Source organism: Osmia bicornis, chromosome 1, assembly GCF_907164935.1.
Source record: "Osmia bicornis bicornis chromosome 1, iOsmBic2.1, whole genome shotgun sequence".
NCBI classification, from domain to species: Eukaryota; Metazoa; Arthropoda; class Insecta; order Hymenoptera; family Megachilidae; genus Osmia; species Osmia bicornis.
Genome location: NC_060216.1, coordinates 166761 through 183256, shown reverse-complemented (window position 1 = coordinate 183256; position 16496 = coordinate 166761). Strand labels below are relative to the sequence as shown.

At 37.7% G+C, this 16496-nt stretch overlaps 1 protein-coding gene across 1 annotated transcript; it reads left to right on the top strand.

Moving 5' to 3' along the window:
• The first annotated feature begins 14630 nt into the window (after nt 1-14630).
• On the top strand, nt 14631-15554 carry LOC114882306. Its single transcript, XM_029199197.2, has one exon. The coding sequence runs from the start codon at nt 14631-14633 to the stop codon at nt 15552-15554; it is 924 nt and encodes a 307-aa protein (XP_029055030.2).
• The last annotated feature ends 942 nt before the right edge of the window (nt 15555-16496 follow it).

The window sequence follows — 16496 nt, the reverse complement described above, 5'->3', positions numbered from 1 at the left end:
TTCCGGCGTTTATGCTGCAGGGAATGTACCGATAGCGATGAAACCTTTCACATTTAGTAGGAGGTATATCCGCGATGATCCCACTCACAAAAATTTATGAAATTTGTTGTTTATTAACAACTTAAATTCGGTCAATATTTTTTCGGTTTATGGTTATTTGCTAAGCAACAGAAATCTAAAATCACCTTACACTATCCTACAAATACTACAGGTTCCACTAAAAAGTGTGAAATAAAATAATTTTTAACAAAAAACAAATCCGACTTCGAAATACACTAAAAAGTGTCAAATAATTTCTATTTCATTTATACCAATATTCCATAACTATTAATAATATCTACTTAATCGTTAAATAGGATACCAAATACATTTCAAAGTTTTCGGAGGCGGCGCAAAATTAAAAATACCCGAACAAACGATGCTGCCAATAACGATTTGATTGCGGTACGGCAAGCTTGGTAATTGATAAGTCGTAAGAGGAAGAGCGGAACGTTATAGGTCCGGCTGAAAACATTTGTAATTGTAACGATTATGTCAGAAATTGGCAGCACTCCTGTACATGCACTATACTGCAGTTCACGAGAGACCATACTTAACTCGCGTAGCTCACTAGGTCTAAAGAGATTTTTAGTAACGAGTGTTATTCCCCACTACAGCTTGCTTCTTGTTATGCTTTACATATAAATGGTGGGCAGAAATATATGACGTACGATAACTGATAACCGGTGATGATATTGTAAAGTTTCACGATACAATGAAATTTCTGTTATTTTTCGAAAAAGAATGATGTGAACGCAAAGTGAAGAAGCAAGCAGTAAAGGGGAATCACACGCGCTATTAAAAATCTCCCTAGACCTAGTGAGCTGCGCGAGTTAAGTGCGGTCACTCGTGAACTGCAGTATAGTTAATTCATAATGGGTATGTTGATTCCCGTTGAATATGGTTTACTTGACATTATCAAATGGGTCATTTATCCTAGGTTGCTGACGCCCGAGTTAGGATCTTCCTAGTAGAGGAAAAGTTTTTAATCTTGCGCCGCCTCCGAAAACTTTGAAATGTATTTGGTATCCTATTTAACGATTAAGTAGATATTTTTAATAGTTATGGAATATTGGTATAAATGAAATAGAAATTATTTGACACTTTTTAGTGCATTTCGAAGGCGGATTTGTTTTTTGTTAAAAATTATTTTATCTAAAGTATGTCTCCCGATTGGTCTTGTTAAGAAAGCATTTTGCATTTTTTCATTTCTGTCAATTTTTATTGCAAAAAAACGTACTGCTTCATTTATATTTTTTTCGGCGTTTATTCTACAGGGAATATACCGATTGTGACTTTTCAACATTATCCGTGAAATGGAAAAAAATAGACTTCATCATTTTCTCTATCAGTTGGTCGCTAAAAGAAGGGTTAGCTTCCTTCTTCACGTATCAGTCGCTGGAAGCTGATTTGGACTGTTTCTTTGCAAAAGTAACCGTCGTAATCTTTGCATTTCTGCGGGTGCTCTTTCGTCATGCGGTTTAACGAGAACTTTGTTTGGTGCTAAATCAGATAGAGTAAAACTTTCTAAACTTTTTACACGACTAAGAGCGACGTAAATTTGGCCTTTTGCAAAATTCTTTTTGCCAAGATCAATTACAGCTTTGTTTAATGTAGTCCCTTGTAATTTATGCACCGTTACTGCCCAGCTTAGAATAAGTGGTAACATTCTGCGCTCGACGTCCCCATAACCTTTCGTCGCCTGAAACGTTGCTACAACTGGAGATATTGGGATGTAACCGTAGATATCTTTAAGTCTATTTCCAATGGACTCGTCGTCAAATTTTATAAGTACCGCGTCCGGCAACTCTCCTTGTTCTAGTTGATCTCTTCGAAGTGCCGGCCATGTAAATTTCTTCACTGTTCCCATTGCGCCGTTTATCAAACCATCAGAAATTGATATATTTCGTCGCAGCATGATTCGCGATCCTTCAGTTAACGTTATTGTATGTAACAGTCCACCACAATTATTTACATTTGCAGGTATGACATTTTCTGGTGGCCTTTTTCCATATGTAGCTGCCTCACGGGATTCGTCTATTGCATCAATGACGTACATTCGATGTGATTTTGCTAATTCATCAGTCATTTTTGAATTATATTCATCCACTAATTTTATCGTTGGGAATATTCTTACTGCTGCACCATCCTCGAACTCTCCGGTTAGAGGAACCCTTCTTCGTTCGCATAATATTTCCAGTTGAGAAGTTGTCACTTCCCCAAACCGAAGGTTATTCAATAAATCGATAACCTCAACGTCATCTCTTTGTCGCATATTAATGGTGAGTTCGCAGAATGAAAATTGATGCCATAAATTAATTTCTGCAGTACACCAATGTGGCTGTACAAAACACCAGTGTCCTTTTACTGGGGGCAACTGCATGATATCGCCAAAGAGAAGTACATTTACGCCACCAAATAGTTTATCATTTGTTTTGAATTCTTGCAATCTTAAATGAATTATTCGCAAATTCTCATAAGATACCATTGATATCTCGTCGATAATCAACCACCTTGTATGACGCCACTTTCGTCTCTCCTGTTCGAGCCTCTGTCCTGTCAGTCGTCGATAGGTCATGGCAGTACCTTTTTCAATAGGCAACGAGAACAAGGAATGCAGAGTTTTTCCGAATATTTGACGGGCAGCGACGCCAGTCAAAGAAGCTACTTCGATGAAAGATGGTTTTATCATCATATCAACTGTAGGATTATAGCAGCGTTTAACGTGTTCAACAAGTAATTTTAAAATAAACGATTTGCCGCTACCAGCTCCTCCGGTAATAAAAAGCAACATTTGTTCCGGATTTTCATCATCATTTTTTTAAATATTTTTCTCAATTACTGCGGAAACTGATTTTAATAAGTCTTTCTGTTGAATATTAAGACTTCGAATACTATTAAGGAACACGTCTTCTGGCATTGCAATTGTTTCTTGCTGTTGATCTTCATATAAATCACCTTGATCATAATATATTGTTTCGTCGGCATGAATTCCGAAAATGTTCATTAGTTTCTTCTTCATGTACAACATTCAAAGCAACAGCTTGGGCGAGCGCCGCTTCAATAATTTGTTCTGCGTGAGTAAATTGTTCGACGGTTGCGTTACCCAACATAGGTTTCAACTCGTGTTGCCGTCGAAGAAAACATTGTTCCGAAGATTCGTTTTCGGACATAAGTGTACTTTCATCACGAAATCGAATGTGACACACTATTAAGTTGTAGAAGTATCCTTCTCTATCACTGTTCAGGGTATAATATCGGTGGCGGAGTACAGCTGGTTTATTTCTTATTCGCATTCGGGTATTGTCCTACAATTTTATAAACTTCGATCTCGAAATTTCTTCATCGTCAGTTCTAAGTTCTGCGTCGCCATCCTCTTCTGTCCATATATCACTTGAAACTGTTTCATATCGGACAGCAAATTCGGCTAAACTCAAGTTCTCTAGGTTGTCTGACCTCTTTACGTAACGATCGAATATGTTATTGAAAAATGATGTTCCATTTTCTTCAAATCGCAGAATTCTATATCTCTGCTCAGGCCGACAGCTGTTTATAAATACAGCTTTTCGCGAGCTCATTTTAAGAGGCAGATGGCATAATCGATAAGCACATTCTATAGCATTGACCATACGTTGAGATAGAATTGCCATAGATACCGAAAATAATTGATTTCGGATGGTATCGTTTCGGCGTTTCGCTCGTAAAACGGCTTCTTTAATAATATTTCCTGTGTCCTGCGGCTCGCATTTACTTGCGTATTTAGCAATATAATATGCGACGGCTGTAACATTTCCGCATGGTTGAATATCCATGTTTGCTTTCCAAAGCTTTAAAAGAGTTGGGTTGTAATTATTCACCATAACTTCATTTGCGGTTCTTTTAAGTACGCAGAAACGCCCGTTGTTGGCAAGTGTGTCATCTGGGCCTACGCACATCGTTCTGTCACTTATCGGTCTGGGGAATCCAAATCGACAAGAACGATTATTACGATCTTTGTAACATGTATGAGAATGTTTATGAATTTGGACTTTTTGAACTATATCGTTCATATCGTGATTTTCGACGTCCAATGAACAAGATACAGTTTTCTCAATAACATATTGGCCTTCGTTGGTTAGGAAATCAGGTACGTTTGCGCACCAAATAAGCATGTGCAAATGTGGACTTCCCCTATTTTGAAATTCAATTCTATACCAAAAATCGGCAACAACGCCGCCTAAGCATTGCGAGTTTTTTAAATACTGCATTAACGCGTTTGCGCGTAACGTTAATTGTCTTGCGATAACTACCGGGTGTCTCTGAACCAACTGTAGTCGATCTGCAAACGTTAGGTTTTCAAGTTCGGTCGTTGATTGACCTTCGGATAGTAGTAATGCCTTCAACATATCTGGCCAGTTCAGATCATTACAACAGAACGTAGCAAACCAAGTGGGCGGTAGAAGACTTCGGACCATGGCGATTAATTCCGAACAGCATCGTTTCCAGTATGATGCCGATCCTCTTATGTTTCTCATTGTGAGATGTATGTTGTCTACTAATCCCTCTGGAGTATATTCACCTTGGCGCATTCTACATGACACTGAAATGCTAGCTTTTGCGCGGTAATATTCAACCACAGATAATGCGAAGAACAGATAATCTGTTCGTTGGAACCGTTTGTCATTGCTCAGAATACGTGCTTGGAAGTAATCTAATGGTGTTATTGGGATGTCACGATGCTCTCTGAATCCATTTTTTCCATCTGGAAACAGGAAGTACCAACACAGTTCTTCAATTCTTCTCTCCCTCTCTAGGTTCAAAGGAGGCGCTGTTTTTCTATGTATATTTGCCAGTTGTATCGGGTCATTTTCTGCGTTATTATTATTATTATTATTATTATTATTACTGATACAGACGATATTATCAATGTTGGGAACACCTTCGTCAATCGAACGTAGCATGCTTGTTTCGAAAATAATTCGTGTTGCGTCGGATTCATTTCGTGGGGTCACAACCGATAGATGTTGCATTCTTTCTACAAGTGAAGATCTATTTCTCTCGGATGCAATTGTTACAGGTGTTAATGAGTAGATATTTAATACATTACTGTTGCCATCTTTCGCATACAAATTACGACGCAAGGTGGCGTGTAAAGCATCAATAGTAGTAAATTTCATACAGCATGAGGCGCCCCGTAACGGTGCTTTATATCCTTTTGGACCTCTTGCATGGGAATCAAACAACCAATAGCAGGTGGTCTCGGATTGGTTGCTACATGATACAGCTATTGATGTAAGATTCGCGGTAAGAATTCCGTACGTATACCGTTGAAAAAATGTAATCAAACCATTTTTTAAATTTGGAAATCCATCAACAACGTTGTCAATATCAATGTGACCATTTACCGACATTTCATAGTCAACGTTAATATTGACTCGCCTATTATTAAATGTTACGTGTGGCAATAATTCAGTTGCGGCTAAATAGTCTACATTGATTTCGTTGGGGTTAGGAATACTTCGCGCTTCAATGCAATCACGATAATATTTATCTCCTATTATAACCACATAATCGACATCACTAGTACACCACGTACTAGGATCTAGGGAATGAAACGCAACACATGCAACTGCAGCTATGCCAGTACATTGCTTACCACGAGATTCGATACCGAAGCGATCGCTAGCTTGATGAAACGTGCCTCGTAAAATAGCTACATTTTGACCAACGTCTACAAATCTACTGTTTGGTTCAGTATTTCTCTTCAATTTCCTCTGTTACAATAGCCGGCTGTTCAATGACATAAGCTATTTGGAAAATATTACTGGTAATGTTTGAAAAACATGGTTGTACGTCTTTGTACAAAGCATTATTTTGTAATAGCCATTGTAAGGCTACCCGAAGCTTTCCGACATCAATTTTAAATTGTCGCTGTCGCTCCAAATTTTCGTAACTTTCCACTACAATCATTATACCGGTTTGGTTTAATTGGACTGGAAGTTGCTCGGCTACTTCGAACACATCGCGGGCAAATAGGACTACCTGACCTTTACACCCATCCTGACTGAAGCGATTCTGAATTTTCATGATTTTAAGAAACGGCACTATTCTGCACAACATTTGTTTCTCGATTTCCGATAAATCTGCTATTTCCTGAGGTACAGACATTAGTTCCATTTTATTCCAAAATGCCAGTGATGGAACTTTGTGTTTTTTAAGATGATTTAGACAACGAGAACATGTTGTTATCTTCTCTGATTCCATTAGATTTGCAGGAATTACACCAGACAAAGGCTGCGTGTATAAAGTGTAACGTTGCTGCGGATATAAAGTCTTGCAACACACTGCACACGATACATCAGCAAAAATATTAATAGCCGATTCAAAGTAGTCTTCCTGGAGGAAACGTTCTTTCCGCCGGTTTTTAGCTACTTCGCGCATATTTCTTAAACGTGTATTTTTTGTTTCGGTATTTTCCCTTAACAATACTTCACGATTACGATTTTTAATGAGCATTAGATGATGTGAACGTTCTTCAATACATTGATTGCATAAACGCCTGTGGATTAATCTCAGCCTACGCGATCGTTTTTCAGCAGATTCGTTTGCTAAACGCCTGTGGATTAATCTCAATCTACGTGATCGTTCCTCAGCAGATTCGTTCGCTAAACGTTTGTGGATTAATCTCAATCTACGTGATCGTTTTTCAGCAGATTCGTTTGCTAAACGTCTATGGATTAATCTCAATCTACGTGATCGTTCCTCAGCAGATTCGTTCGCTAAACGTTTGTGGATTAATCTCAATCTACGTGATCGTTCCTCAGCAGATTCGTTTGCTAAGCGTCTGTGGATTAATCTCAATCTACGTGATCGTTCTTTAGCAGATTCGTTCGCTAAACGTCTATGGATTAATTTCAATCTATGTGATCGTTCCTCAGCAGTTTCGTTCGCTAAGCGTCTGTGGATTAATCTCAATCTACGTGATCGTCCCTCAGCAAATTCGTGCACTAAACGCTTATGGATTAATCTCAATCTACGTGACCGTTCCTCAGCAGTTTCGTTTGCTAGGCGCCTACTGATTAATCTAAGCCTATGTGATCGTTCTTCGACAGATTCGTTCTTTAAACGATTATAAATTATGGTTAGGCGACGTGTCTTCTCCTCTATGGTTTCACGCAATAATTTTGAACGCATATATTTTCGCATTGCAGATAATCTCAAATGGCGTTCGTTAATAGTTTCATGACATCGTTTCTCTGTATTTCTTTTGCAATTTTTGTACAGACGTAATTGCGTGGTGTCGTTTGATTCATTCGCACGATACTTCCTTATACGGGATGCATGTTTTGTAGGTCTACCCAGCGCTTCAAGCAAACGTGGTTGGTTTTTTTTTTTGGAAACAATTGGTCGCTCCAAGCAGACGCGGTTGTTTTATTTTTATATTACAAACAATTATTGGTCGCTCCAAGCAGACGCGGTTGGTTTGTTTTTTATATTACAAACAATTGTTGGTCGCTCCAAGCAGACGCGGTTGGTTTGTTTTTTATATTACAAACAATTATTGGTCGCTCCAAGCAGACACGGTTGTTTTATATTTTTACAAACAATTATTGGTCGCTCCAAGCAGACGCGGTTGGTTTGTTTTTTATATTACAAACAATTATTGGTCGTTCCAAGCAGACGCGGTTGTTTTATATTTTTACAAACAATTATTGGTCGCTCCAAGCAGACGCGGTTGGTTTGTTTTAAAAACAATTATTGGTCGCTCCACGCAGACGCGGTTGGTTTGTTTTTTGTTATTATTACAAACAGTTATTTGGTCGCTCCAAGCAGACGCGGTTGGTTTTGGATTTTATAAAAAATATAATAAAATAATAGAAATTAAAACGACTACCTTTGCAGCACTTTTCAAAATATTCAATTAATTATTAAAACAGGTATCAATCAATTGAACACCTAATGTTGCCAGATTTTCGTTTCAACTGACTACGCGATCTGTCTATGGGCTGTAGCTATGTTTGTTTGTATTGTGAGGACGATCGCAATAATAGGCAAACTTATAGTAGAATTCCGTTACATTGTGCGATAAGTGGAAAATAAAGCAATGCAATATTCGTACAAAACTCACGGCAATGTTAGATGGATCTAATATAACATAAATTTACAAATACTTGCAATTTAATTAAAATTTGCATTAGTTAATATTCAATTACATTTCCACGCGTCTTTTTATGCATCTTGGCACTGATTCGTATATTCATATCGTTATGATTTTATATCTCACGTTCTCTCATTTGTTTCACGAAGCTCATTTTTTTGTTTACAGGTTTTTTTTTGTGTACATTACATTTTTCAATATTGCCAATAAATTCTTTATTGGGTTCAAATGAAGATTGTTTAATGCCCAGTGTATAATTTTATAATTATTACATTATTCTTCGAACTGATTAATATTCAACTTTTTTACCACAGTCAGATTGTAAAAGTACATTGCGACAGATTACGTTGGATCGAAAAAACCGTATTTCGACAGGTTGTATACTGAGTGTAATAAAACAGTGTTCGGTTACCGTTTGAAACAGATTACCTCATTCAAAATTCGACCAAATGACTTGTGGTTTTTTGTAAAGTTATGCACATTCATTTACTAAGATATGTGCTTTTGTCGTTTTAAAAAATTGGAATTTGTTGAAATCGTGAAAGAAAATAGATGAAATCAATTTTTTCACAATTTCAACAAATTGTAATTTTTTTAAACGACAAAAGCACGTATCAGAATAAATAAATTTGTACCTTCTCATTAAAAAAAACCTCCAGTTATTTGGTCCAATTTTAAATGAGGTATGTATTCTGTTTTAAACGTTCACTAGACACTTTTTATTTATTACACTTACTGAACTTATACTTTCTACATTTCATGGCTACATTAAGAGGGTATGAATATTTCTATCATTGACTATACGCCGTTTGGTTTTTGCGCATTTAGCGAATAGAATATTTACGAATATTTACGTTCAATATAAACTACTACGCACATACCAACAGGAATGTAAACATAGAGAATAATTTGTGCGATCCTGGAATGTGCCCCACCAACTCTCTCCCTTTGGAAGTCAGAGATTCCTGCTCAGTTTCATACGAACAGCGATTCGACCAAGTGGTAAGTACAAAACGCGCAATATTTCATTTCTGTCTACGTTGTATATAATAATATATATTAATATTTCTTAATGGCTGGTGGTACGGTTCATTTAGTTGGTGTATTATTATAGTCACTTTGAACAAAACTAGTTTTATTACATCAAAGAATAACTTATTATTTTCATTATTTAACTTTAGATTTTGAATTGTTAACAAATTTTTATTACAATTATTATAATAAATAAAAAAGTAATACAAATATGTTAACAAATATAAATAGATATTTCCTTTTTTTTTATTATCATTATCAATAAAACCCTTTATTTCTATTTAACATGTTCATATTCAATATTGCTTTCTAACGGTTGAATGTGCGCTGAATACGAATGTAGGAACCATTTATTGCTATTAGAAACGTTGTTCGGGTGTTAAACAACGAACGAAATTAAATGGGGTAACAAACGAATAATTTTATTAATTTATACTAGTCGACAGTAAACTTGGTACGAAATCGCACATGCATATAATTAGAATTTCTTCTACATCTTGAATTTAAAAATAATTAGAATTTCTTCTACAACTTTAATTTAAAAAAAAAAATTATTATTTGAGTACTGCTACATTTCGAATGTCATTTTTATTATTTTTATCAATGTTTAAACATACGTAGTTGATAATATTTTATTATATATTTCGCAATTAAAATAATGAAAAATTTTAGTCACTGGTGAAAAATAGTTTCCGGATTCGTATTCAGTGAATATAATAATAAAAGTATACAAGAAGTACATATTGAATGTTAGTTATCCTGATACACTTTAAAAAGTATAGAGGTGTTTCGATATACACGGTCTTGTCGCCGTTCGTGTGACTTTCGTTCTATGCAACTACATACTAACTTCTATAAACACTATGTCACTGTAATCGAAAACATTCCACCGCTAGTCATTAATTAATATTAATGTAACTGTGATTACTTATATCTTTTTTTACAAATATTACTAAACAAATATTTTTGTTTCAGAACATAAACGTACAATTGAATAATAAAATAAAAAAATATGGCGCATTCTGAAAACGATTGTAAGTATTGTTTTTATAACTTCAATAATGGCAGAAGAGTTCAAGAAACCTTATAAGACTCTGGAAAATGCATATATTGCATGATTCGGAAACATGCCTGTAATATATATATATACATTTCTTTTTGTTCTCGTTCAGATGAAAAGATGGTGCGAGACGTTCAGCTGCTGCTGCAGCAGCAGCATGAGCAGCACCAACTGCAAATGCAGCAGCTCCTCCCTCAGGAACGAGAAGATCGTCAACCGAGGGAGGAGCCCCTCCCTCAGGTGCAAGAGATGGACAGAGAGGAGGAACCAAAGCCACCTCGAAGTATGTATTACAGATTCTTTTTTATATTATGAATTATTGCCTCGTACAGAGGAATACAATATTGCCCTTACCAGAACATCTTTGTTGTTCAATATAAGGGCAAATATTTATAATAATAATATTTTAATAAAAAAAATACATATCTAATAATTTCAATTTTTATACATTACAGAAAGAGGAGTGGCGGCAGGGCGGTCAAGGCGCATCGGGGGGTACCGGGGGGGGGGTCAGGGTAGGGGGGGAGAGGAATAGGCGGAAGGGGCGGAAGGGGAAGGGAAGGGGGGAGGGGTAATTTTGTTAATTTATGTTTTTATTAATAGTGTTTTTGTCAATAAAGTGATTTAAAAACATGTTATTCGGTGTTCTGCTGTTTTATTTTTATTAACTAACAGTACTTGATCCTTACTAAACCATTGAGATTGAAATATAACTTTACGGCATCCTACAAATATTGTTCGTTTCTCTAATTCCACTAAAAAGTGTGAAATAAAATAATTTTTAACAAAAAAAAAATCCGACTTCAAAATGCACTAAAAAGTATAAAATAATTTCCATTTCATTTATATCTGTATTCCACAGCTATTAATACAATCTACTTAATCATTAAATAGGATACTAAATATATTTCAAAGTTTTCGGAGGCGGCGCAAAATTAAAAATACCCGAACAAACGGTGCTGCCAATAACGATTTGATTGTGGTATGGCAAACTTGGTAATTAATAAGTCGTAAGAGCAAAATTATAGGTCCGGTTGAAAACATTTGTAATTGTAACGATTGTATGAGAAATTGTCAGCACTCCTGATGGACATGCACTATACTGCAGTTTACAAGAGACCATACTTAACTCGTGCCGCTCACTAGGTCTAGAGAGATTTTTAATGACGTGTGTTATTCCCCTCTCCAGCTTGCTTCTTATTATACCTTGCGATCATATAAATGGTGGGCAGAAATATATGACGTACGATAATTGAAAAGCGGTGATGATATTGTAAAGTTTCACGATGCAATGAAAATTCTATTATTTTCCGGAAAAAAATGATGTGAACGCAAAGTTAGAAGCAAGCTGTAAAGGGGAATCACACGCACTATTAAAAATTTCCCTAGACCTCAGTAGGTCACTAGCTGCGCGACTTAAGTGCGGTCACTCGTGAACTGCAGTATAGTTAATTCGTAATGGGTATATTGATTCCCACTGAATATTGTTTACTTGAAATTATCAAATGGGTCATTTGTCACTGGTTGCCGACACCTGAACTAGGATCTTCCCAGTAGAGGAAAAGTTTTTAATTTTGCGCCGCCTCCGAAAACTTTGAAATATATTTAGTATCCTATTTAATGATTAAGTAGATTGTATTAATAGCTGTGGAATACAGATATAAATGAAATGGAAATTATTTTATACTTTTTAGTGCATTTTGAAGTCGGATTTTTTTTTTTGTTAAAAATTATTTTATCCTCGCTATTAATTCTTTGAATACTGAGTTAATAAATCTCTGGAACACTAAGGGGGGGGGGGGGGTTACAAAGACAGAATGGGTCCCTCAAAAACTCGTACTCTCCGTCAGGCACGATAAAAGAAGTGTATTTCCTACTATCTTTACTCACTCTTACATGGAAAACCCCGTTTTTAAGATCGAGCGTACTGTACATTTTCGCGCCTTTGCAATAAGTCTAGCTGATCCTCAATGAGAGGAAGTGGGTACCGATCCCTGACGATCTTTCTATTTAGTAACCGATAATGTACGCAAAGCCTCGAAGACCCGTCCTTTTTCTTCACCAGCACTATCGGGCTAGCGTATTCCGAAAGGAAATGTTGGACGATTCCATCGCGCAACCATTCCTGTATTTGCATATTAACCGTATCCCTTTCTGACGCGGATAGTCTCCTCGCGCGCTGAAATACCGGCTCATCATCCTTCAATATTATTGTCATCTTTACCTCGGTTTCGCGTGTTGCAATAGGCTTATAATTATCGACCATCTCAGATAACATTTTTCTACGCTGGGTACCTTCGACGCATGAAATATTTCGTTTACTTCGTGTTCTAAATTAATTTCGGAGATATGGGGAATCCCGGTCTTTTCTACTCTGCGAATAATAACCTGCCCCTGCTTAACAATTAATTCGCGCCTAAAAAATCCGTACCTGTCAGGAATCCGTGGGTCATTAATCCGTCTGGTATCACCCGAATTACTATGGGATAGGAGTCCCCATCTATCCGCGCTTCCGTTCTAAACTCGCCGACTGCTTTATTCGCACTCGACCCGATGCCGCGAAAACAAATATCGCTATCCTGCAACGCAAGTACTCCCAGCCTAAGCCTATTATATTGATCGCATCGCATTAGACATGGATCGCTACCGGTGTCGATTAAGGCGCTCACCTCACGCTCGCAAATACACACCTTCTTAAAATATTTCTCACGTGGTATCCGTCGTACGGCCAGGCTCTCTTCGGTTGCTGGTGTCTTCCTCGTTGGACAGTTCGCTGCCATGTGTCCGAATTTCTGACACACAAAGCACTTTGCTCCGCTGCTTCTCAGCGGGCAACCATAAAAAAAATGATCGCGACCGCCGCAATTGTAACACCTTCTTGGAACTGCATCCCGCGCCTCCCGTTGTTGAGTCTCGCCATTACGTCGCTGAATCTCGTGGCTTCGTCGCTGAACTCCGTCGTCGCGTCGCTGGATCCCTTCGTTCCTCCATCGGGGCACGTTACAGTAAAACCTGGATAAATGCAACGAAAGAATGCTTGAATAAGTGCAACATCGCCATCCCCTCCACTTGGGGGGATCCCCCTAGGCGAACCGAGCCGCTCGACGAGGAAACCGTGTAATATGACGCCTAAACCCTTACGCCTAAACAATAAACTTAAAACTAACTCCGACAACGTCGAGTGCCTCAGGTACTAGGCAGGGACCGTTGCAACCCACAATAGTAATAATGATATTGTTACTAAACGTATATTACATCACTAATGCACATATAGTAATAAAGATACTGTTATAATATGTACATTGATCTGTGGGAAGGGATCAGTATATTACATTATATCTGATGTAGATATAGTAATAATGATATTGTTATCAAATGTACAATGATCTGTGGGAAGGGATCAGTATATTACATTATATCTAACGTAGATATAGCAATAATGATATTGTTATTAAATGTATGTTACATATCTAATGTGGATATAATAATAACGATACTGTTATTATATGAACATTGATCTGTGGGAAGGGATCAGTATATTACATTATATCCAACTTAGATATAGCAATAGTGATATTGTCATTAAATGAACATTGGTCTATGGGAACAAATCAGTACATTACATTATATCTAATGTAGATATAGTAATAACGATCCTGGTATTATATGTACATTGATCTGTGCGGAGGGATTACAATATTACATTATATCCAATATAGATATAGTATCAACGATATTGTTATCAAATCTACATTGATCTGTGGGAAGGGATCCGTATATTACATTATATCTAATGTAGATAAAGTAATAATGATATAGTTATTAAATCTATATTACATATCTAATGTAGATATGGTAATAATGATTCTGTTATTATATGCTTATTGATCTGGGGGAAGGGACAAGTATATTACATTATATCTAATGAAGATTTAGTAATAATGATATTGTTATTAAATGTACATTGGTCTGTGGGATTAAATCAGTATATTAAATTACATCTGATGTAGATATAGTAATAACCATACTGTTATTATATGTACATTGATCTGTGGGAAGGGATTAGGATATAACATTATATCCAATGTAGATATAGTATCAACGATGTTGTTATTAAATGTACATTGATCTGTGGGAACGGATCAGTATATTAAATCATATCTAACGTAGATAGAGTAATAATGATATTGTTATTAAATATACATATTTCGGTGCGATTAAATCAGTATATTAAATTACATCTGATGTAGATATAGTAATAATGATATTGTTATAGTAATATGGATATAGTAGTAATGATATTGTTATTAAATGTATATTACATATATAATGTAGGTATAGTAATAACGATACTGTTATTATATGTACATTCATCTGTGGGTAGCAGGTCCTCAATTTCTCGTCTCCCGACCGGTGGACATCATTCTCGGAGCAGACACATACGGGCAAGTCATTAAGTCAAATATTATTCGGAACACGTCATCACCGTTGATCGCTCAACTTTCGATCTTTGGTTGGCTCATAATCGAGCCCCTCGAGGGCACTCAGACGATTCGCAGGACTTCTCATCAAGTGACAGTCAATAATACTGATCGCCAATTGAATGAGTTACTCAGTTACTTCTGGACACAGGAAGAGCCATCGCAGGACACGGCACCCTTGCTCACGCCAGACGAGCAGGAGTGCGAAGATCATTTCAAGACCACGCATTCAAGAGACTCCGCAGGAAGATACATCGTGCGATTGCCGCTCAAACTTCATCCAAGAGCACTCGGCAATTCGTATCAGACGGCGCATAACTGTCTTCAGCGGATTCTCAGACGACTCAGCAAGGACGCTCAGTACAAACAGCTGTACACCAAGTTCATGCTCGAATATGAGCAGCTTGGTTACATGGTAAGACTGAACAATGACTCAATAATCAGTCCGTTTCAGTACTTTCTTCCGCATCATAGCGTTCTGAAGTTGGGCAGCACGACCACCGCATTGCGTGTGGTGTTCAACGGCTCCAGTACAACTTCATCAGGATACTCGCTGAACGATCTTCTACATACTGGTAAAAATCTGATGCTGAATATCGCGGATCTGCTCATTTGGATACGCAGATACAAACATCTGTTTGCAACTGACGTCACGAAGATGTACCGACAAATCAAGGTGCATCCAGACGACTGGAGCTTGCAGCAGATACTCTGGGTTGATGAGGTACTCTGGCAGAAGGAAACGCAGTACCAGCTGACCACGGTCACGTACGGGATGAAAGCTGCACCGTACTTGGCTGTCTGAACACTCTTGCAACTCGCTGAGGATGAAGGGTCGAAATATCCCCTTGCTGTTGAATCCATCAAAAACGGCAGGTATGTCGATGACATTTTTGGTGGTTGTTCCGACTATTCGGAGTTACAATAAAATGAGGAAGGACATGAGGTGGAATTGGCGTCACCGGTAAATAAATAAAACAACTGATATGTAATTAAAACAAAAAAATAACTTTAATAATTCAAAACCCTAACTGACTCTACTCTACGGGTACCGGCTGTAAAAAACCCCAGCCAAAGTGGGGAAAAAGCCTGGTCCCAGCAAACAAATTATACTAAAAGAATATATACATAAAAGGATACAACAAAATATAATAGTCTAAAACGTGAAATAAAACTAGAAATTAAAACTAACATGCACTTGCATAATCATTCAAGCCGTACTATAACTTCGCACAATCGAGAGCTCTCTTACCAATCGTATCGGATGGTGTCTCGCCGACGTCGCAACAAATCGTCGTGGTCCTTACCAAAAAACTACAAACCCTGATCACAGGTAACGTCCCGGCAAAGAGGACAAAAGTGGCCGTAAAAAACGCACCACTAACTGCACGGCTAGCCAGGTGGGCAGAATCAACCGATCGCAGAACTGTGCGCACAGTTAGCCGTCTGAACCACCCACAAGATCGCCCGGCCGTGCAGATAAAATGACAGCACCTAGTTGCTTCAACAAGAGGACCCACGCCCGACAGCCACAGCGCACGTCAACGAACACCACCAGTCCAAGATCCAAAACACAATTCACTCTTTAAAAGATTTGGGAAAACTCAGAAAAACTCTGGGAAAACACCCGCACAAATTGACCGATCACGGTTCAATGCGCGGGCCCGGTCCCGGGCCATACCCCGCCACCACCACCGACACGCCGCCCGCGCCTGCGCAGGGTTGCGTGACATCGTCCAATCGCAGA